Source organism: Pristiophorus japonicus (genome assembly GCF_044704955.1).
Source record: "Pristiophorus japonicus isolate sPriJap1 chromosome 24 unlocalized genomic scaffold, sPriJap1.hap1 SUPER_24_unloc_1, whole genome shotgun sequence".
NCBI lineage: Eukaryota > Metazoa > Chordata > Chondrichthyes > Pristiophoridae > Pristiophorus > Pristiophorus japonicus.
The window spans coordinates 1,412,356-1,436,498 of NW_027250648.1; the positions used below are offsets into that span (position 1 = coordinate 1,412,356).

General features: G+C 47.6%; 1 protein-coding gene across 1 annotated transcript in view; it reads left to right on the top strand.

Annotated features, from left to right (window-relative positions):
* The window catches only part of pkn1a (protein kinase N1a), a 229,326-nt gene that overhangs the window by 192,968 nt on the left and 12,215 nt on the right, over positions 1 to 24,143 (top strand). Inside the window, exons 16-19 of the mRNA XM_070869845.1 lie at positions 3,944 to 4,120; positions 4,877 to 4,939; positions 8,478 to 8,554; positions 14,165 to 14,307. Coding sequence (XP_070725946.1) covers positions 3,944 to 4,120; positions 4,877 to 4,939; positions 8,478 to 8,554; positions 14,165 to 14,307 — 460 coding nt within the window. The remainder of the gene's footprint in view (positions 1 to 3,943; positions 4,121 to 4,876; positions 4,940 to 8,477; positions 8,555 to 14,164; positions 14,308 to 24,143) is intronic.

Genomic DNA, 24,143 nt, shown 5'->3' on the forward strand with positions numbered 1-24,143 from the left:
GTTAGCAGCAGAGAATATTCGCTATTGCTGCCTGTGTTTTTATCCTGTTCCTCCCTTAGGGGGCCCTATTCCCATCCCAGCTTTCCATTTTTTTTACTTGTGTATCTATAGAATATTTTACTATTTTGTTTTATGTTCCTTTTATAATTGAATTTCATAGTTCCTCTTTGCCTTCCTAATTGTTTTTTTTGACTTCTCTCCTAATCGCTTCATATTCTCCCTTATCAGACTCTCCCCTGCTGTCCATGTACTTAGTGTATGTCCCTTTGCTTACCCTCGATTTTTCCCTTATGTCTTCCTCCACCTCCCTTACACTATTTGGTAGCCTGTAGACTACACCTTTTTAGTCTGATTGATCCTTTATTATATTTTATCTCAATCCATATGGATTCTATTTCTGTCTTACTGATGGCTGAGTCACTTTTTTCTGACCCATTAGTGGAGATAATTAATATAGATCCATTAAAGGAACCATATTGGCACCACTTAATACAGACCCATTATTGGCACATCTCTCAATGCAGGCTGGCCCGTGCTGCCCCTGGGCCCCCGCCTCTTCTGGGCCCCGAACTCGCCTCTCCTGGGCCCCGATCACATCCCTCTATGAACTCTTGCCGCTCCTTCACCTCGACCTCGCTGTTCCTGCTGTACCTGCCCGCACTGCGGTCAGTACGTCGCCCTCCTTGCACTGCGATACGTGCGCGCACTTGGCCCATGCAGCAGAGCTGGTCTCCAGTCGTCTTGGTTAACCTTGCCACTGGACCAAGACCTAGCTCTGTCAAGCCCATGTGGTGGCTGGTGTGTAACAGTCACCCCACATTAAAAAAAACCCACGCACAGGCATCTTCCACCCTTCAGCATGTAGTTCAGGACCTGGAATATCATTGAAACACCTGTGAACTCATCCCTTTTCGGCGTGGAAGCAAGTCATCCTCGTTTCAAGGGACTGCCTATGATGATTATTGGCAATAATTAATATGGTCCCATCATGGGTCCGTAATAAATGGTTCCTATTATCAGCGCAAAGTAATACAGACCCATTATTTGCGGCATTTAATACAGACCCATTATTGGCGACATTTAATACAGACCCATCATAGGAGCCATTTAATACAGACCCATTATTGGCGCAAAATAATACAGACCCATTATTGGCGACATTTAATACAGACCCATTATTGGCGACATTTAATACAGACCCATTATTGGCGACATTTAATACAGACCCATTATTGGCGACATTTAATACAGACCCATTATTGGCGACATTTAATACAGACCCATTATTGGCGACATTTAATACAGACCCATTATTGGCGACATTTAATACAGACCCATTATTGGCGACATTTAATACAGATCCATTATTGGCACCATTTAATACGGACCCATTATTGGCGACATTTAATACAGACCCATTATTGGCGACATTTAATACAGGCCCATTATTGGCGACATTTAATACAGACCCATTATTGGCGACATTTAATACAGACCCATTATTGGCGACATTTAATACAGACCCATTATTGGCGACATTTAATACAGACCCATTATTGGCGACATTTAATACAGACCCATTTTTGGCGACATTTAATATAGACCCATTATTGGCGACATTTAATACAGACCCATTATTGGCGACATTTAATACAGACCCATTATTGGCGACATTTAATACAGACCCATTATTGGCGACATTTAATACAGACCCATTATTGGCGACATTTAATACAGACCCATTATTGGCGACATTTAATACAGACCCATTATTGGCGACATTTAATACAGACCCATTATTGGCGACATTTAATACAGACCCATTATTGGCGACATTTAATACAGACCCATTATTGGCGACATTTAATACAGACCCATTATTGGCGACATTTAATAGACATATAATGAGGCCATGGAGGTATTTGTAAACAAGGATGAGAATTTTGAAATTGAGGCACTGCTTAACCGGGAGCCAATGTAGGTCAGTGAGCACAGGGGGGTGATGGGTGAACGGGACTTGGTGCGAATTAGGACACAGGTAGCCGAGTTTTAGATGAGCTCAAGTTTACATAGGATGTGGGAGGCCAGCCAGGAGTGCGTTGAGTTAGAAGTAACAAAGGCTTGGATGAGGCCATTTGACACTATTTAATACAGACCCATTATTGGCGACATTTAATACAGACCCATTATTGGCGACATTTAATACAGACCCATTATTGGCGACATTTAATACAGACCCATTATTGGCGACATTTAATACAGACCCATTATTGGCGAGATTTAATACAGATCCATTATTGGCACCATTTAATACGGACCCATTATTGGCGACATTTAACACAGACCCATTTATTGGTGACATTTAACACAGACCCATTATTGACACCATTTAGTACAGACCCATTATTGGTGACATTTAATAGACATTTAATGAGGCCATGGAGGGATTTGTAAACAAGGATGAGAATTTTGAAATTGAGGCATTGCTTAACCGGGAGCCAATGTAGGTCAGTGAGCACAGGGGGTGATGGGTGAACGGGACTTGGTGCGAATTAGGACACAGGTAGCCGAGTTTTAGATGAGCTCAAGTTTACATAGGATGTGGGAGGCCAGCCAGGAGTGCGTTGAGTTAGAAGTAACAAAGGCTTGGATGAGGCCATTTGACACCATTTAATACAGACCCATTATTGGCAACATTTAATACAGACCCATTATTGGCGACATTTAATACAGACCCATTATTGGCGACATTTAATACAGACCCATTATTGGCGACATTTAATACAGACCCATTATTGGCGACATTTAATACAGACCCATTATTGACGACATTTAATACAGACCCATTATTGGCGACATTTAATACAGACCCATTATTGGCGACATTTAATACAGACCCATTATTGGCGACATTTAATACAGACCCATTATTGGCGACATTTAATACAGACCCATTATTGGCGACATTTAATACAGACCCATTATTGGCGACATTTAATACAGACCCATTATTGGCGACATTTAATACAGACCCATTATTGGCGACATTTAATACAGACCCATTATTGGCGACATTTAATACAGACCCATTATTGGCGACATTTAATACAGACCCATTATTGGCGACATTTAATACAGACCCATTATTGGCGACATTTAATACAGACCCATTATTGGCGACATTTAATACAGACCCATTATTGGCGACATTTAATACAGACCCATTATTGGCGACATTTAATACAGACCCATTATTGGCGACATTTAATACAGACCCATTATTGGCGACATTTAATACAGACCCATTATTGGCGACATTTAATACAGACCCATTATTGGCGACATTTAATACAGACCCATTATTGGCGACATTTAATACAGACCCATTATTGGCGACATTTAATACAGACCCATTATTGGCACCATTTAATACAGACCCATTATTGGCGACATTTAATACAGACCCATTGTTGGCGACATTTAATACAGACCCTCTCAATCAACATCACTAAAACGGATTATCTGGTCATTATCTCATTGCTGTTTGTGGGAGCTTGCTGTACGCAAATTGGCTTCCATATTTTATACATTACAACAGTGATTACAGTTCAAAAGTACTTCATTGGCTATAAAGTGCTTTGGGACATCGAGGTCATGAAAGGCGCTATATAAATGCAAGTCTTCCTTTTCTCAGTAATTGCTACAAACCCATTATTAATGTTTTAATTTTTTTGATTTGCCGTGGAGCTTTAAGCAGATTCTCTCCCAAACATCCGGCATGGAATTTCATGTCCTGTGTCTGGCATTGATCAATCCAGTGGAAGGGCTGTAGCTTCACACTGTGATCAAGTGGATGTGATGCGACTTTAACATTTTATGCAAGCCCATTGCTGCTCCAACACTGTGCCAGTCAATGCTCTGAAGTGTTCTATTGCCTCCGCAGCCTTATGTGCGAGAAACGGATCTTCGAGACAGTAAACACCTCTAATCATCCATTCCTGGTCAATCTGTTTGCATGTTTTCAAACCCTGGAACATGTATGTTTTGTGATGGAATACACGGCCGGTGGGGATCTGATGATGCACATTCACGCCGATGTCTTCTCTGAAACCAGAGCTGTGTGAGTACGAGCAGCGCGCAAACCTTTGACTTTTTCAGTTGCCTTCCCAACGTTATAAACTTTAACCTATAGTACATTTATGTAGCATGGTTTAAAGTCATAAAGACTCTTTTAGACATGACTAGCTAATTGTGGCACATGTAAACATGTAACATCGTTATGGCCATTTATCTTGCTAAATTCCACAGGTAGTGTGAAGTGATGTATTTTTGTCGGAAGCATCTGGAGAGACAATATAAACGAAATGGTAAAATTTTAAAGGGGGTGCAGGAACTGAGATCTGGGGGTGTATGTGCACAAAGGTAGCAGGACAAGCTGATAAAGCTGTTAAAAAAGCATAGGTGATCCATGGCATTAGAAATCGAGGCGTAGGGGGAGAAATTCGGGAGCACCCCGCTTGTGGCGCTAACGTTTAAAAGATGAAAAAGTTAGCACCAGGCACTAATGATTTTCGACTTTTAAAACATTTTGGTAGTTGCATCCTGGAAGGAAGTGGAGCGCTAAAGTGGAGAGCTACAGGATGCAGGCAGGGCGGTAAATGTGCAGCGCTGCACTCTGGGCCATGCAGCGCTGCACTCTGGGCCATGCAGCGATGCCACGATTGGAGGCTGTTTCCCTCCCTAAGTCCGACCGCCACCGAATTCAGTGCGAGTTGTTCATCTCGACGTGTCTGGTCGGTATATTTCATGCTGGATACTGGAAGGGGACTAGAGTCAGAAATGGCAGGACCATTAATTTTTATAATGTTTTCTGCAGGTTCTACTCTGCATGTGTTGTTCTTGGGCTGCAGTTTCTTCATGATAACAAGATTGTGTACAGGTAAGATACCTTTCATCCTCCAGCTCATGACTGGATTGGTCTTGGCTGCTGAATACTATAGTGAACAATTTGCACATTACTAGATTTTAGAGAAATGAGAATTTGCCTATTGGGCTTGTTCGCAAAACTGAAGCCCATAGGATAAAAGGGGTAAGGGCAGCATGGGTACAAAATTGGCTAAAGGACAGAAAACAGCGAGTTGTGGTGAATGGCTGTTTCTCGGACTGGAGGGAGGTATACAGTGGAGTTCCCCAGGGTTCAGTACTAGGACCACTGCTGTTTTTGATATATTAATGACTTAGACTTGAGGGGTACAGGGCACAATTTTGAAATTTACAGATGATACAAAATTTGGAAGTGAGGAATGCAGTAATCGACCTCAAGGGGATGTGGACATGCCGGTGGATGTGGAATGGGCAGACACATGGCCGATGAAATTCAACGCAGAGAAGTGTGAGGGGATGCATTTTGGTAGGAAGAATGAGGAGAGAGAATACAAGCCAAACGTTGTGATTTTACAGGGGGTGCAAGAACCTGGGGGTGTTTCTGCACAAATCTTTGAAGGTGGCAGGACAGGTTAACAAAGCAGTTAATATGGGATCCAGGGCTTTATACATAGAGGCAGAGAGTACAAACCCCAGGAAGTTATGCTAAACCGATATAAAACACGAGTTCGGCCCCAGCTGGAGGACTGAGTCCAATTCTGGCCACCACACCGTCATCATCATCATAGGCAGTCCTTCGGAATCGAGGAAGACTTGTTTCCACTCTTAGAATGAATCCTTAGTTGGCTGAACAGTCCAATAAGAGAGCCACAGTCCCTGCCACAGATGAGACAGATAGCCATTGAGGGTAAGGGTGGGTGGGACTGGTTTGCCGCACGTTCTTTCCGCTGCCTGCGCTTGATTTCTGCATGCTCTCGGCGATGAGACTAGAGGTGCTCAGTGCCCTCCCGGATGCACTTCCTCCACTTAGGGCAGTCTTTGCCCAAGGATTCCCAGGGTCGTTGGGGATGTTGCACTTTATCAGGGAAGCTTTGAGGGTGTCCTTGTAATGTTTCCTCTGCCCACCTTTGGCTCGTTTGCCATGAAGGAGTTCCGAGTGGAGCGTTTGCTTTGGGAGTCTCGTGTCTGACATGCGAACTATGTGGCCTGCCCAGTGAAGCTGATCGAGTGTGGTCAGTGCTTCAATGCTGGGGATGTTGGCCTAGACGAGGTCACTGATGTTGATGCGTCTGTCCTCCCAGGGGATTTGTAGGATCTTGAGGAGACATCGTTGGTGGTATTTTTCCAGCGACTTGAGGTGTCTACTGTACATGGTCCATGTTTCTGAGCCATACAGGAGGGCGGGTATTACTACAGCCCTGTAGACCATGAGCTTGGTGGTAGGTTTGAGGGCCTGGTCTTCGAACACACTTTTCCTCAGATGGCCGAAGGCTGCACTGGAGGCGGTGTTGAATCTCCTCATCAATGTTTGCTTTTGTTGATAAAAGGCTTCTGAGCTATGGGAAATGGTCCACGTTGTCCAGGGCCGCGCCGTGGATCTTGATGATCGGGGGGCAGTGCTGTGTGGCGAGGACAGGCTGGTGGAGGATCTTTGTCTTACAGATGTTTAGCGTAAGGCCCATGTTTTTGTACGCCTCAGTAAATACATCGACTATGTCCTGGAGTTCAGCCTCTCTATGTGCACAGACGCAGGCATTGTCCGCGTACTGTAGCTCGACGACAGAGGTTGGAGTGGTCTTGGACCTGGCCTGGAGATGGCGAAGGTTGAACAGCTTCCCACTGGTTCTGTAATTTAGTTCCACTCCAGTGGGGAGCTTGTTGACTGTAGGAAGGATGTGAAGGCTTTGGAGAGGGTGCAGAAGAGTTTTGCTAGAATGGTTCCAGGGATGAGGGGCTTCAGTTATGTGGGTAGACCGGAGAAGCTGGGATTGTTCTCCTTGGAGCAGAGAAAGCTAAGAGGGAATTTGATCGCGGTGTTTAAAATCATGAAGGGTTTAGAGAGTCAATAAAGAGAAGCGGTTTCCACTGGCTGAAGGGTCAGTACCCAGACGGCACAGATTCAAGCAAAAGAACCAGAGGTGATATGAGGATAAAATTTTTTTACTCAGCGAGTAAAAGGTTAGGATTTGGAATGCATTGCATTTCACGACCACCGGACGTCCCTTAGCGCTTTACAGCCAATGAAGACTCGATGGGCCGAAGGGTCTTCTGTGCTGTACTAGTCCATGATTCGATGATTAATAACATTCCCACACTCTGGATCAGAAGATCACTATTGCATCAGTTTGTTTATGAGCAATCGTTAACCTCAGACTCACGAACTCAAACCCACCCGAGGATGTGTGATCATACTCAGTAAGGAGTTTGAACCTGTTCCTCTGAATCTGTATGGTTTGGTATTGTACAAAGCGAATGTGGGAGCTCCAAAACCAGCAGATTCAGATCATCCAAGTCTCCAATCCCCTCTGGTACACAAACTCAGCTCACTCCACACAGTCCCAGTGCACTAACTCACTCAAAAAAAAACTTGCATTTATATAGCGCCTTTCATGGCCACCAAGCATCCCAAAGTGCAGAGGAGGTTGAGAGGAGACCTCACTGAGGCGTCCAAAATATTGAGGGGCCTGGACATAGTGGATAGTAAAGGTCTATTTCCATTAGTCGAGGGGTCATTTACGAGGGAGCATAGTTTTAAGGTGGTTGGTGGGAGGTTTTGAGGGGAGGCCTCTTCCTCTTGCAGAGGATTGTGGGGGTCTAGAACTTGCTGCCTGGAAGAGTGGTGGATGCAGAAACCTTCATCACATTTAAGAGATGGTTGGATGGGCACTTAAAGTGCATTAACCTGCAGGGTTACGGACCTAGAGCTGGTAATTGGGATTAGACTGGATGACCTTTTGTTGGCTGGCGCAGATATAATGGTAAGTACTGCAGTGAATAGAATACGGCCAGACTGATCTCCCGGATGGGTCGGAGAGGAATTTTCCCAGATTTTTTTCCCCCAATTGGTTTTTGCCTCTCCCATGGCTCCGGTTTGGGTGGAGTGTAGAATGTTTCAGTATAAGGGGTTGTCACAGTTGTGTGAGGCGGACTGGTTGGGCTGGGTGCTCTTTGCCTTTCCTTCATTGTTCATAGGTTTATATGTAACCTTTAGGGCTGCTGACCAAGGGCCGTGCGGCTCTTTGTCGACCAGCGCGGATACCATGGGCCGAAATGGCCTCCTTCTACGCTGTAGATTTCTATGTTTCTAAGTACTTTTTGAAGTGTAGTCACTGTTGTAGGAAAACTCCACGCCAAGCCCAGTAATGCAACTCCCCTTCTGCATCACTGACCTCTCTGGCCATCCAAAGGTGACCACATTTAAAAAGTATTTCATTGGCTGTAAAGCATTCTGGCAGCTGCTGAGGATGCTATAAAAATGCATGGTGCTTCCAGTTGTATTTTAAATAACCCCAATGTTACCTTGCTTGGCAGATTATTCCAAAATTATTGCTTCTGGGCATTGATTTCTACGAGTATGTGTATTGTTCCTGCAGGGATCTGAAGCTCGATAACCTGCTCCTGGACACACAGGGTTATGTGAAAATTGCTGATTTTGGACTATGTAAAGAAGGTCGGTATAACTTCTGTTAATGCAGCGCTGGCTCAGTGCAGCCCCTTTATCCAGTGTGGCCCCTTTATCCAGTCCGGGGTCAGTGCGGCCCCTTTATCCAGTCCTGACTCAGTATGGCCTCTTTATCCAGTCCGGGGTCAGTATGCACCCTTTATCCAATTCCCTTTTGATCGTTACGATTGAATCCACTCCCACCACACTTTCAGGCAGCGCGTTCCAGATCATCATAACTCAGTGCATAGAAACATAGAAAGTACATGCAGGAGTAGGCCATTCGGCCCTTCGAGCCTGCACCGCCATTCAATGAGTTCATGGCTGATCATGCAACTTCTCTCCATACCCCTTGATCCCTTTAGCCATAATGCCACATCTAACTCTCTTTTGAATATATTTAGTGAATTGGCCTCAACAACTTTCTGTGGTAGAGAATTCCACAGGTTCACAATTTTCTGAGTGAAGAAGTTTCTCCTCATCTCAGTCCTAAATGGCTTACCGCTTATCCTTAGACTGTGATCCCTGGTTCTGGATTTCCCCAACATCAGGAACATTCTTCCTGCGTCTAACCTGTCCAATCCCATCAGAATTTTATATGTTTCAATGAGATCCCCCCCTCATTCTTCTAAATTCCAGAGAATATAAGCTAGTAAATCCAGTCTTTCTTCATATGTCAGTCCTGCCATCCCGAGAATTAGTCTGGTGAACCTTCGCTGCACTCCCTCAATAGCAAGAACGTCCTTCCTCAGATTAGGAGACCAAAACTGTACACAATATTCAAGGTGTGGCCTCACCAAGGCCCTGGACAACTGTAGTAACACCTCCCTGCTCCTATACTCAAATCTTCCCGCTATGAAGGCCAACATGACATTTGACTTCTTCACCGCCTGCTGTACCTGCATGCCAACTTTCAATGACTAATGTACCATGACAGCCAGGTCTCGTTGCACCTCCCCTTTTCCTAATCTGCCTCCATTCAGATAATATTCTGCCTTCGTGTTTTTGCCACCAAAGTGGATAACCTCACATTTATCTACATTATACTGCATCTGCCTTGCATTTGCCCACTCACCTAGTCTGTCCAAGTCACCCTGCAACCTCTTAGCATCCTCCTCATAGCTTACACTGCCACCCAGCTTAGTGTCATCTGCAAACTTGGAGATATTACATTCAATTCCTTCGTCTAAATCATTAATGTATATTGTAAATAGCTGGGGTCCCAGCACTGAACCTTGCGGCACCCCACTAGTCACTGCCTGCCAATCTGAAAAGGACCCATTTATTCCTACTCTTTGCTTCCTGTCTGCCAACCAGTTCTCTATCCACATCAATACATTACCCCCAATTCCATGTGCTTTAATCTCTCGCCTGGGACCTTGTCAAAAGCGTTCTGAAAGTCCAAATATACCACATCCACTGGTTCTTTTTTGTCCATTCTACTAGTTACATCCTCAAAAAATTCTAGAAGATTTGTCAAGCAGGATTTATTTCTCTTTCATAAATCCATGCTGACATGGACCTGGCTATACCTTCTAACACTTTCCCCGCCCAGGACCAGCCGTGGCAGTATGACCCTTCTCACCAAATATCACCTTGGTCTGCTCCCTACTTCCCTGGTACCTGCTCCTCCTTTCAGCATTTGGTTTTTCTTTAGCATTCTCATCGTCTAGCACCCACCCAGGTACTACAACAAGCTTCTCACCAAGTTACCCTCACTGCTTTCCTCCATCACTCTCTGCACCGAGCGACTTCTCATCCTCGCTGATTTTAAGCTCCATCTCAAGTCACCATCCCCTCTCTCCCTTAAACTCAGCAAACCGTATTCACAGCCACCTGTTTGACTTTGCCATCTCATTTGGTCTCTCTACTCCCATCGTGTCAATCACAGATATACGGTCATCTCTGATCACTTCCTCGTATCGCTCTCCACTCACGTTCCCCTTCCCCCTCCCAACCCCACTTCCTTCTGTGTCTGCCCCTGGAAAACACTCTCCCAAAGTCGCATCCAATGGCACTTTCAAAATCCCAACTGTTATTCATAACGGTTCCCTCTCCTCGGGTACTGTCCCCTTCTCCCTCAAATCTGCCGTCATCACTCTCTCTAAAAGAAAACAACCCTCGACCCCTCCATCCTTGCAAACTACCGCCCCATCTCCAACCTCCCTTTCCTCGCCAATGTCCTTGGAACGTGCTATCGCCTCCCAAATCCGTGCCCATCTTTGCCAGAACTCCATGTTTGAACCCTTCTAATCAAGTCTCTGCCCTTGGCACAGCACTGAAGCAGATCTTTTCAAAGTCACAAATGACATCCTATGTGACTGTGACAAAGGTAAACCATCCCTCCTCGTCCTCCTCGACCTGCCTACAGCCTTTGAAACAGTTGACCACTCTACAAAGGGTCTCTGCCGCCGTCCAGCTGGGCGGGACTGCACTCGCCTGGTTCCATTCCTATCTATCCAGTCGTAGTCAGAGAATCACCTGCAACGGTTTCTCTTCCCGCTCCCGCATCATTACCTCTGGAGTCTATCCGTGGCCCTGACCTATTTCTCATTTATTTCTTGCCCCTCAGCGACATCATCTGAAAACACAGCATCAGTTTCCACATGTACACTGACGACACCCAGCTCTAGCTCTCCAGCACCTCCCTTGACCCCTCCACTGCTTCTGGTTTGTCTGGCGTTAATTGTCCGACTTCCAGTCCTGGAGGAACAAAATGTCCTCCTGCTAAATATTTGGAAGATCAAAGCCATTGTTTTCGGTCCCGACCACAAACTCCATTCCCTAGCCACCAACGCCAGCCCTCTCCTCAGTAACTATGAGGCTGAACCAGACTTTTGGCAACCCTACTGTCATAATTGATCCTGAGATGAGATTCCGATCACATTTGTAACATCGTCCGTCTCCACCGCTGCCTCAACTGATCTGCTGCTGAAACCCTCATCCATACCTTTGTTACTTCTAGACTTGACTGTTCCAATTCTCTCCTGGCCAACCTCCCATCTTTCACCCTCCATAAACTAGAAGTAATCCAGAATTCTGCTGACCGTGTCCTAACTCGCACCAAGTCCCACTCCCCCATCACCCCTGTACTCATTGACCGTGTCCTAACTCGCACCAAGTCCCACTCCCCCATCACCCCCTGTGCTCACTGACCGTGTCCTAACTCGCACCAAGTCCCACTCCCCCGTCGTCCCTGTACTCACTGACCGTGTCCGAACTCGCACCATGTCCCACTCCCCCATCACCCCCTGTGCTCACTGACCGTGTCCTAACTCGCACCGAGTCCCACTCCCCCGTCGTCCCTGTACTCACTGACCGTGTCCTAACTCGCACCGAGTCCCACTCCCCCATCGTCCCTGTACTCACTGACCGTGTCCTAACTCGCACCATGTCCCACTCCCCCATCGTCCCTGTACTCACTGACCGTGTCCTAACTCGCACCGAGTCCCACTCCCCCATCGTCCCTGTACTCACTGACCGTGTCCTAACTCGCACCATGTCCCACTCCCCCATCGTCCCTGTACTCACTGACCGTGTCCGAACTCGCACCAAGTCCCACTCCCCCATCATCCCTTAGCTCACTGACCGTGTCCTAACTCACACCAAGTCCCACTCCCCCATCATCCCTGTGCTCACTCAACGTGTCCTAACTCACACCATGTCCCACTCCCCCATCGTCCCTGTGCTCACTGACCGTGTCCTAACTCGCACCATGTCCCACTCCCCCGTCGTTCCTGTGCTCGCTGATAGTGTCCTAACTCGCACCATGTCCCACTCCCCCGTCGTTCCTGTGCTCACTGACCGTGTCCTAACTCACACCATGTCCCACTCCCCCATCGTCCCTGTGCTCGCTGACCGTGTCCTAACTCACACCATGTCCCACTCCCCCATCGTCCCTGTGCTCGCTGACCGTGTCCTAACTCGCACCAAGTCCCACTCCCCCATCGTTCCTGTGCTCACTGACAGTGTCCTAACTCACACCATGTCCCACTCCCCCATCGTCTCTGTGCTCACCGACCGTGTCCTAACTCGCACCAAGTCCCACTCCCCCATCGTTCCTGTGCTCACTGACTGTGTCCTAACTCGCACCAAGTCCCACTCCCCCATCGTTCCTGTGCTCACTGACCGTGTCCTAACTCGCACCAAGTCTCACTCCCCCATCGTCCCTGTGCTCGCTGACCATGTCCTAACTCACACCAAGTCCCACTCCCCCATCGTCCCTGTGCTCGCTGACCTACATTGGCACCGCCTCGATTTTAAGCCCCATTCTTGTTTTCAGATAGCTCCATGGCCTCTCTCTCCCTATTTCTTTAATCTCCTCCAGCCCTGCAATCCTCCCAGATGTGTCTGCTCCTCCAATTTGGCCCTCTTGCTCATCCCTGATTTTAATTGCTTCACCATCAGCTGCCTGGGGCCTAAGCTCTGGAATCCCCTTTCTAAACCTCTCCACCTCTCTACCTCTCTCTCCTTTAAGACGCCCCTTAAAACCTACCTCTCTGACCAAGCTTTTGGTCACCTGTCCTAATAACTCCTTAAGTTAAATCTTGATTGATAATGCTCTTGTGAAGCACCTTGGGACATTTTACTGCGTTATAGGTGCTATATAAATAAAGTTATTGCTTCCTTCCTCGTTGGGCTGGAAAATCACCGATCATTTGAGGAATTCCTCTGTCTCTCTGCCCTTTACACTGTTTATGTTACCCTGTTACCCAGTCTATATTAGGATAATTGAAAAATCCCATTGCTACTACATCATGATCCCACGTGGCAACTTGTGCCTACAGCTCTCCAACCTTATGTGTCAAGCTCTGTGCATTTATGCACATGCACTCCAAACCTGCCTCAGTCTGATTCGCATTTATCTCCTGTCTGATCCTTTTTTTTCCTGCACCACTCTTTATTCCAATGTTGTGTGTCTCTCCCAACCCTCCATGCATTTACTTGTATTTACATTTGGTCTTTCACAACCTCAGGATATACCAAAGTGCTTCATGTGACAGCTATTTTGCACACAGCAAGGTCCCACAAACAGTAATAAGATAAATGACCAGATCATATGTTTTTGAAGTTGTTAATTGAGGGATAAATTTTGGCCAGAACAATGGGGAGAACTCCCCTGCTCTACTTTGAAATAGTGCAGTGCCATTTTTGCAGTGCCATGAGAAGTTTATCGTCTCATCCAAACAACAATGAGATAATGACCAGATTATGTATTTTGGTGATCTTGGTCTACCCGAGAGGTTTAACAACTCATCTGAAAGACGGCCCCTCCGACAGTGCAGCACTCCCTCAGTACCGCACTGGAGTGTCAGCCTGGATTATGTGCTTGATTCCTTCAGTGGGACTGAAACCCACGACTTTCTAACTCAGAAACATGAGTGCTACCACTGAACTGAGTGCGTTTCCCATTTCCTCCTCCTTACCCAATATGCTTTACTTAAGACATTTTTGATTCCATTAGGGCCAGCAGTGCTTTCATACTTAGGTTAAGTACACCTTGGTACAGGTCTGGGTTTATTCTGTGGACTCGTGTGAATTCCACAACAGTAATTGATGTGTTCAGCTCAAACTGTGTAATGGAAAAGGCTCACAGCATCTGTTTTTTTTCCCCTGTAGATATGGGCTATGGAGAAAGGACAAGCACTTTCTGTGGTACTCCGGAGTTCCTTGCACCCGAGGTTCTGACGGACACATCCTATACACGGGCTGTGGACTGGTGGGGGCTCGGTGTTCTCATCTATGAAATGTTGGTGGGAGAGGTGAGTTGAAGAGGATCATGATTACATGGAACTTGTGGATGTGAATATACCCCTTGTGTGTTTTATTCTTAAGAGAAGGCTGTTGGGAACATAGGAATAGGAGTCGGTCATTCAGCCGCTCGAGCCTGTTCTGCCATTCATGGCTGATATGCGACCTAATTCCATATACCCGCCTTTGCCCCACATCCCTTAATACCTTTGGGTAACGGAAATCTTCTCAATCTCAGATTTAAAATTAACAAATGACCTAACATCAACTACCATTTGCGAAAGAGAGTTCCAAACTTCTACCACTCTTCGCATGTAGAAGTGTTTCCTAACTTCACTCCTGAAAGACCGAGTGCTAATGCCCTCTAGTCTTCGATTTCCCCAACAAGCAGAAATAGTTTCTCTCTATCTACCATATCAGTTCCCCATAATATGTTGAAAACTTTGATCAAATCACCCTTAATCTTCTAAATTCCAGTGAATACAACCCTAGTTTGTCACTCGTCGCAGAATAACCAGCGTCTGACATGTTCTTGTAGACATAGTATTTACATGGCTAGTCCAGTTTATGGTCAATGACCCCCCAGGAATTGATGGTGGGGGATTCGACAATGGTAATGCCATTGAATGTCACGGGGAGGTGGTTAGATTCTTTCTTGCTTAGAGATGGTCATTGACTGGCACTTGTGTGGTGCGAAAGTTACTTGCCACTTATCAGCCCAAACCTGGATAAACATAAGAACATAAGAATTAGGAACAGGAGTAGGCCATCTAGCCCCTCGAGCCTGCTCCGCCATTCAACAAGATCATGGCTGATCTGGCCGTGGACTCAGCTCCACTTACCCGCCCGCTCCCCATAACCATTAATTCCCTTATTGGTTAAAAATCTATGTATCTGTGACTTAAATACATTCAATGAGCTAGCCTCAACTGCTTCCTTGGGCAGAGAATTCCACAGATGTTGTCCAGGACTTGCTGCATGTGGGCATGGACTGCTTCATTATCTGAGGAGTTGAGAATGGAACTGAACACTGCAATCATCAGCGAACATCCCCACTTCTGACCTTGTAATGGAGGGATGGTCATTGATGAAGCAGCTGAAGTTGGTACCTGGACACCACCCTGAGGACCTCCTGTAGGGATGTCCTGTGATGATTGGCGTCCAACAACCACAGCCATGGGACTAATTGAATAGCTCTTAAAAGAGCTGGCACAGGCACGACAGGCTAAATGACCTCCTTCTGTGCTATAGGATTCTATGATTCTGTGATCTTCCTTTGTGCTAGGTACGTCTCCAGCCAATGGAGAATTTTCCTCCTGAGCCCCATTGACTTCAATTTTATTTGGGCTCTTTGATGCTAAACGGTCAAGTGCTGCCTTGATGTCAACTTGAGAGCATTTTGGTGCTAGTGATCATAATTCAGTTAGATTTAGGATAGTTATGGTAAAGGACAAAGATAGACCAGGAATAAAAGTTCTCAATTGGGGAAAAGCCAATTTTTCTGAGCTGAGATGGGATTTAAACAAAGTGGACTGGAAACAGCTACTTGAAGGTAAATCAGTGTCAGAGCAGTGGGAGGCATTCAAGGAGGAGATCCAGAGGGTACAGAGCAAGTATGTTCCTTTAAAGAAAAAAGGTGGGACTACAAATCGAGAGCCCCCTGGTGACAAGGGACATACAGGATAGGATAAAGAAAAAGAGGGAGGCAGATACCAAGGGCCCAATACTGCAGAAACTCTAGAGTATACAAAAGTTTAGAGGTGCAATTAAAAAGGAAATTAGGAAAGTAAAGAGAGAGCATGAAAAATTTTTGGCAGGCAGAATCAAGGAAAACCAAAAGATGTTTTATAAATACATTAAGAGCAATAGGATAACTAGAGAAAGGTGCATTTGAGACCATAAAGATAAATCTGTGGGCCCAAGTTTCCACATGATTCGCGCCTGATTTTTAGGAGCAACTGGTGGAGAACGGACTATTTTAGAAATCGCAATTCTCCACATTTTTTTTTCTGCAGTTCTAGTCCGGTAGTTTAGTTTAGAACAGAATTTTTTCTTCAAAAGGGAGCGTGTCCGGCCACTGACGCCTGATTTGAAAGTTTGCACAGTGAAAACGTACTCCAAACTAAAGTAGAATGGAGCCAGTGAAGATTTTTGTAGAACTGAAAAAACCTGTTCTACACATTAAAAAATCAGGCGCAGGTTACAAATTAGGCGTCCGGAACGAGGTGGGGTGGGGGGAAGGGAACTCATTAAATTCAACAATAAATCCTTATTTATACTTCTACAAATATTATACAAATAAATCCAACCTGAATAAACATTTATAAGCCAAGAAAAGATTAAATAAACCATCTTCCTACCTTTCTGCAGCTGTTCGTGCTGCTGAGGGGGAGAGGGGGAGAGGAGGGGAGTGGGGGAGCGGGCCTCGGGTCGGAGCGGGCGTCGGGTCTCGGTCGGGGGGGGGGAGAGCGGGTGTCGGTCGGGGCGGGGGGAAGAGCGGGTGTCGGGTCGGGGCGGGGGGAGGGAGCGGGTGTCGGGTCTCGGGTCTGGTCGGCGGGGGAGTGGAGCGAGTGTCGGGTCTGGTCGGCGGGGAGCAGGAGCTGGCCGTGGGAGGAGCCTTATTCAAGCAGCCCCAGTGAGGCCATTGGGCCAGGGCTAGGGGCTGCGTGCTTCGGGCCCCTCCCACACAGTTCGGCGCCTGGAGCTACTGCACATGCGTGCCGACTATAGTGCGCATGTGCAGAGGTCCCGGCACGGTTTTCAGCGCCGGGACCTGGCTCCGCCCCCCCTACAGCTCGTGCTGGCTGCGCCGAGGGCCAGAGGACCTGTAAGTCGGTGGAGAATACAGAGGATTTTTTTAGGCGCCGTTTTAGGCGCGAAAAACGGGTGCCCAGCTCGGAGGGGCACCCGTTTTTTTTCTTGTGGAAACTTGGGCCCTGTGTGTGGAGGCGGAAGACGTGGGCTTGGTTCTTAATGAATACTTTGCGTCTGTTTTCACAAAAGAGAGGGGCAATACAGACATTGCAATCAGGGAGGAGGAGTGTGAAATATTAGATGAAATAACCATGCGAAAGAGGACGTATTAAGGTGTTTAGCAGCTTTGAAAGTGGATAAATCCCCAGGCCCAAATGAAATGTATCCAGGCTGTTAAGAGAAACAAAAGAGGAAACAGCAGAGGTTCTGACCATTTTCCAGTCCTCTCTGGCTACAGGTGTGGTGCCAGAGGATTGGAGAACTGCTAACGTGGTACCTGTGTTTAAAAAGGGAGAAAGGGATAGACCGAGTAATGACAGGCCAGTCAGCCTAACCTCAGGAATGGGCAAATTATTGGAATTAATCCTGAGAGACAGAATAAATCTTCATTTAGAAAGACATGGATCAATCAAGGACAGTCAGCATGGATTTGTTAAAGGAAGGTCGTGTCTGATTAACTTGATTGAATTATTTGAGGAGATAACCAGGAGGGTCAATGAGGGCAGTGCATTTGATGTAGTGTAAATAGATTTTAGCAAAGCTTTTGATAAGGTCCCACATGGCAGACTGGTCACGAAAGTAAAAGCCCATGGGATCCAGGGCAAAGTGGCAAGTTGGATCCAAAATTGTCTGAGGCAGGAAGCAAAGGGTATTGGTTGATGGATGTTTTTGTGACTGGAAGGATGTTTCCAGTGGGGTTCTGCAGGGCTCAGTACTGGGTCCTTTGCTTTTTGTGGTATATATCAATGATTTAGACTTGAATGTAGGGGGTATGATTAAGAAGTTTGTAGATGACACTAAATTCGGCTGTGTGGTTGATGATGAAGAAGAAAGCTGTAGACTGCAGGAAGCTATCAATGAACTGGTCAGGAGAAGTGAGGTAATGCATTTGGGGAGGTCTAACAAGGCAAGGGAATACACATTAAATGGTAGGACACTGAGAAGTATAGAGGAACACAGGGACCTTGGAGTGCAGGTCCACAGATCCCTGAAGGTAGCAGGCCAGGTAGATAGGGTGGTTAAGAAGGCACACGAATACTTGACTTTATTAGCCGAGGCATAGAATACAAGAGCAGGGAGGATATGCTTGAACTGTATAAAACACTAGTTAGGCCACAACTAGAGTACTGCGTGCCATTCTGATCACCACATTACAGGAAAGATGTGATTGCACTGGAGAGGGTGCAGAGGATGTTGCCTGGACTGGAGAATTTTGGCTATGAGGTAAGATTGGATAGGCTTGGGGTTGTTTTCTTTGGAACAGAGGCGGCTGAGGGGAGACTTGATTGAGGTGTATAAAATTATAAGGGACCTAGTTAGAGTGAATAGGAAGGACCTATTTCCTTTAGCAGAGGGGTCAACAACCAGGGGGCATAGATTTAAAGTAATTGGTAGGAGGTTTAGAGGAGATATGAGGGTAAATTTCTTCACCCAGAGGGTGTTAGGGGTCTGAAAGGGTGGTAGAGGCAGAGACCCTCACCACATTTTTAAAATACTTTGGATGTGCACTTGAAATGCCGTAACCTACGGGGCTACGGACCGAGAGCTGGAAAATGGGATTAGGCTGGATAGCTCTTTGTCGGCCGGTCCGGACACAATGAGCCGAAATGGCCTCCTTCCGTGCTGTAAATTTTTATGATTCAAGGGCTGTCAGTCTCAGCTCACCTCTGGATTTCAGCTCTTTTGTCCATATTTGGACCAAGGCTATAATGTGGTCTGGAGCCGAGTGGTCCTGGCGGAACCCAAATTGGACATTGTGAGCAAGTTATTGGTGGGTAAGTGCCGCTTTATATCGCCCATCACTTTGCTGATGATTGTAAGTCGACTGATGGGGCGCTAATAGGCCGGATTAGACTTGTCCTGCTTTTTGTAGATAGGACATAGCTGGGCAGTTTTTCACATTGTCGGATAAATGCCAGTGTTGTAGCTGTACTGGGACAGCTTGGCTAGAGGCGCGGCTAGTTAGGAGCACAAGTCCTCAGCACAGCAGCTGGGATGTTTCAGCCATGTTTTTTGCACTCACGTGCTGGGCTCCGCCATCAATCAGAAGGGGGATATTGATGGAGTTTCCTTCCCCCATTAGTTCTTTAGTGGTCCACCACCATTCACCACTGGATGTGGCAGGACTGCAGACCTTTTGATTTGATTTAGAAACATAGAAATTTACAGCGCAGAAGGAGGCCATTTCAGCTCATCGTGTCCGTACCGGCCGACAAAGAGCCGCACGGCCCTCGGTCAGCAGCCCTGAAGGTTACATATAAACCTATGAACAATGGAGGAAAGATAAAGAGCATCTGGTCCAACCAGTCCGCCCCACACACCTGCAATACTCCATCCATCGCAACATTTTTCAATTCCCCCCACCCCCCGCCAAACTGGAGCCATGTGCTCTCCTGGGAGAGGCAAATAATCAGATAAAAACCCAGGCCAATTGGGGAGAAAATCTGGGAACATTTCACTCCGACCCATCCAGGCGATCGAAACGCGTCAACTCGATCACTCTGGCTATATTCGATTCCCTGAAGTACTTACCATCGTATCTGTGCCAGCCAACGAAAGGTCATCCAGTCTAATCCCAATTACCAGCTCTAGGTCCATAACCCTCCAGCTTACGGCACTTCAAGTGCCCATTCGAGCTCCTTTTAAATCTGGTGAGGCCTCTACCACCTTTCCAGGCAGTGAGTTCCAGACCCCCACAATCCTCTTCCCCTCACATCCCCTCTGAACCTTCCACCAACCACCATAAAACTATGCCCCCTCGTAATTGACCCCTCCACCAAGGGAAATAGGCCCTTAATATCCACTATATCCAGGCCCTCAAAATTTTGTACACCTCCAATGAGGTCTCCTCTCAACCTCCTCTGTTCCACTGAGAACAAACACATCCTATCCAATCTGTCCTCATAACTAAGATTCTCCATTCCAGGTAGCATCCTGGTAAATCTCCTCTGCACCCTCTCCAGTGCAATCACGTCCTTCCTATAATACGGTGCCCAGAACTGCACGCGGTACTCCAGCATTTAAGCATAATCTCCCTGCTCTTGTATTCTATGCCTTGCCTTACACTTCAGTCCCACGCTCCTGATCTTTGGGCACCCTGTGTGGGGGGGGGGGAAACGGGCAGGTCGGAAGGCCTTCTTGTAGAACTGCTCGTGGGCCTGACCAAGGTGGCCATTAACTGGTCCTGGCAGCGGGCGATGGAGGGGATCACTCAGCCCGACTGCCTGCCTCTCTTCCACGTTTACGTTCAAGCCAGGCGGTGTCCTCACGGTACGCTCGTGGCCTTCCGCGAGAGGTGGGCACCGGAGGGATCATCACCCCCAGCAGCCAAATTTTAATTTGATTTAAGTTTACGGTAAAAACTTAATTTGTTTATTTGTCGGTTTGAGTGCCCCCTTTAATAAGGGGACACTTGATTTATGGTTTCAACTTAAAATAGTTGTGGAGCTGTTGCACTGTGAGTGGCTTAGGGTTCACAAGACTCTATAAAGGCAAGCATTCCGTATGCCTTAACCACCTTATCTACCTGGCCTACTTTCAGAGATCTGTGGACAAGGACTCCAAGGTCCCTTTGTTCATCTACATTTCTAAGTGGCCCACCGTTTAATGTGTATACCCTTTCCTTATTAACCCTCCCCAAGTGCATCACCTCACACTTCTCTGAATTAAATTCCATTTGCCACTGCTCTGACCACCTGACCAGTAGATTGATATCCTCCTGCAGTCCATGACTTTCCTCTTCATTATTAACCACACAGCCAATTTTAGTGTCATCTGCAAACTTCTTAATCATACCCTCTATATTCAAACCTAGATCATTGACTTATATCACAAAAGGCAAGTGACCCAGTACTGAGCCTCACTGAAAACATTCTTCCAGTCACAAAAACATCTATCAACCATTACCCTTTGCTTCCTGCCTCGAAGCTAATTTTGGATTCAACTTGCCACTTTGCCCTGGATCCCATGGGCTTTTACCTTCGTGACCAGTCTGCCATGTGGGACCTTATCAAAAGCTTTGCTAAAGTCCATATATACTACATCGTACGCACTACCCTCATCGACCCTCCTGGTTACCACAAAATCTTACAAATTCCCCGGCAGAACGGACACACCAACGTTAGCGTCCTCGACCAGGCCAGCATTGAAGCACTGACCACACTTGATCAGCTCCGCTGCGCGGGCCACGTCGTCCACATGCCAGACACGAGACTCCCGAAACAAGCGCTCTACTCTGAACTCCTTCACGGCAAACGAGCCAAAGATGGACAGAGGAAACATTACAGGGCGCTGTTGAGGTCCCATCTCCCCCAGAAGTAGTCCCAATGCCTCAAGAATTTAAAGCCCTCCCTCCCACACCAACTCTCCAGCCATGTAATCATCCTCTCTATCCTTCTATTCTTGTACCCGGAGTCACAATGTGGATTTTGTCCCCTATGGGGCACAATGGACATGATTTTTGCAGCGCGACAGCTGCAGGAAAAATGCAGGGAACAGCACCAGCCTTTATACATGGCCTTCTTCGACCTTACAAAGGCCTTTGACACTGTCACCGTGAGGGTCTATGGAGTGTCCTCCTCTGTTTCGGATGTCCCCAAAAGTTCGTCACCATCCTCCGCCTGCTCCACGATGACATGCAGGCCGTGATCCTTACCAACAGATCCATTACAGACCCAATCCACATCCGGACCGGGGTCAAACAGGGCTGCATCATCCTCTTCTCAATCTTCCTCGCTGCCATGCTCCACCTCACAATCAACAAGCTCCCCGCTGGTGTGGAACTAAACTGCAGAAGCAGTGGAAAGCTGTTTAACCTTCGCCGCCTCCAGGCCAGGTCCAAGACCACCCCAAACTCTGTCGTCGAGCTACAGTACGCGGACGACGCCTGCGTCTGCGCACATTCTGAGGCTGAACTGAGACGTAATAAAGCATAGGCCTTACGCTAAACATAGGTAAGACAAAGGTCCTCCACCAGCCTGTCCTCGCCGCACAGCACTGCCCCCCAGTCATCAAGATCGACAACGTGGACCATTTCCCATACCTTGGGAGCCTATTAATAAAAGCAGATATTGATGAAGAGATTCAACACCGTCTCCAGTGCACCAGCGCAGCCTTCGGCCGCCTGAGGAAAAGAGTGTTTGAAGACCAGGCCTTCAAATCTACCACCAAGCTCATGGTCTACAGGGCTGTAGTAATACCCGCCCTCCTGTATAGATCAGAGACATGGACCATGTACAGTAGACACCTCAAGTCGCTGGAGATATATCACCAACGATGTCTCCGCAAGATCCTACAAATCCCCTGGGAGGACAGATGCACTAACATCAATGTCCTCGTCTAGGCCAACGTCCCCAGCATTGAAGCACTGACCACACTTGATCAGCTTCGCTGGGCAGCCCACCGACATCTGGGAGTCCCTGGCCAAAGACCGCCCTAAGTGGAGGAAGTGCATCTGGGAGGGCGCTGAGCATCTCGAGTCTCGTCGCCGAGAGCATGCAGAAATCAAGCGCAGGCAGCGGAAAGAGCATGCGGCAAACCAGTCCCACCCACCCCTTCCCTCAACGACTATCTGTCCCACCTGTGACACGGACTGTGGTTCCCGTATTGGACTGTTCAACCACCTAAGGACTCATTCTAAGAGTGGAAGCAAGTCTTCCTCGATTCCGAGGGACTGCGTATGATGATGAGCACGTGACACCGGTAGTAACCCGGAGATTACTACCTTTGAGGTCCTATCCTTTAATTTTTCTCCTAACTCCCTAAATTCTGCCTGCAGGACCTCATCCCTCTCTCTCCCTATGTCATTGGTCCCGATATGGACCACGACCTCTAGCTGTTTACCCTCTTCCCCCAGAACACCTGCATTCACTTTGTGACATCCTTGACCCTGGCACCAGGGAGATACCATACCATTCTGGAGTCACGTCTACAGCTGCAGAAACGCCTCTCTGTTCCCCGAACTATTGAATCCCCAAACACTACAGCTCTCTTATTCTTCGTCCCTTCCCCCTGTGCAGCTGAGCCACCCATGGTGCCTTGCACTTGGTTCTCTGCATTCCCCAGAGGAACCATCGCCCTCACCGGTGCTCAGCTGAGAATATCGGTTGGGCTGAGATGGACTCGGGGGGGGGGGGGGGGGGGGCTCCTGCCTGCCTGCCAGCCAGCCATTCTTCCTCTACTTCCCCTCTACCTGAAAGCTTTTAAGCTGCGGGGTGAGCACCTCCTGAAACGTGCTATCTACGTAGCTCTCAGCCTCGCGGATGCACCGCAGTGACTGCAGCCGCCGCTCAAGCTCTGAAACGCAGAGCTCGAGTAGTTGAAGCTGGAGACACCTCCTGCACACATGGCTGTCTAGGCTGCACGAAGCGTCCAGGACTTCCCACATGCCGCAGGATGTGCACTCCACGGGACTGAGTTGGCCTGCCATCCCTCTAGTTAGACTGATCTGATTATAAAAGAGAAAGAGAGATACTTATCAATCAAACAGCCAATCACTTACCTGCCCGGACGAGGGCTGAGAACTCCTTGCCCAACTCTGGGCCTCCCGCTCCTCGGACTCCTGATCTCCCAATCTCTGGATCCTCCCGGACTCCGTGGACCTCCCGATCTCTGGGGCCTCCCGGACTCTCTGGGGCCTCCCGGACTCTCTGGGGCCTCCCGGACTCTCTGGATCCTCCCGGACTCCGTGGACCTCCCGATCTCTGGGACCTCCCGGACTCTGGGACCTCCCGGACTCTCTTGGGGCCTCCCGGACTCTCTGGGGCCTCCCGGACTCTCTGGGGCCTCCCGACCTGCCGGGCCTCTGTTGATTGTGGGATTGTTTAGCTCTGTCTATAGGATGCTGTTTCCGCTGTTTAGCATACATACCTGTGTT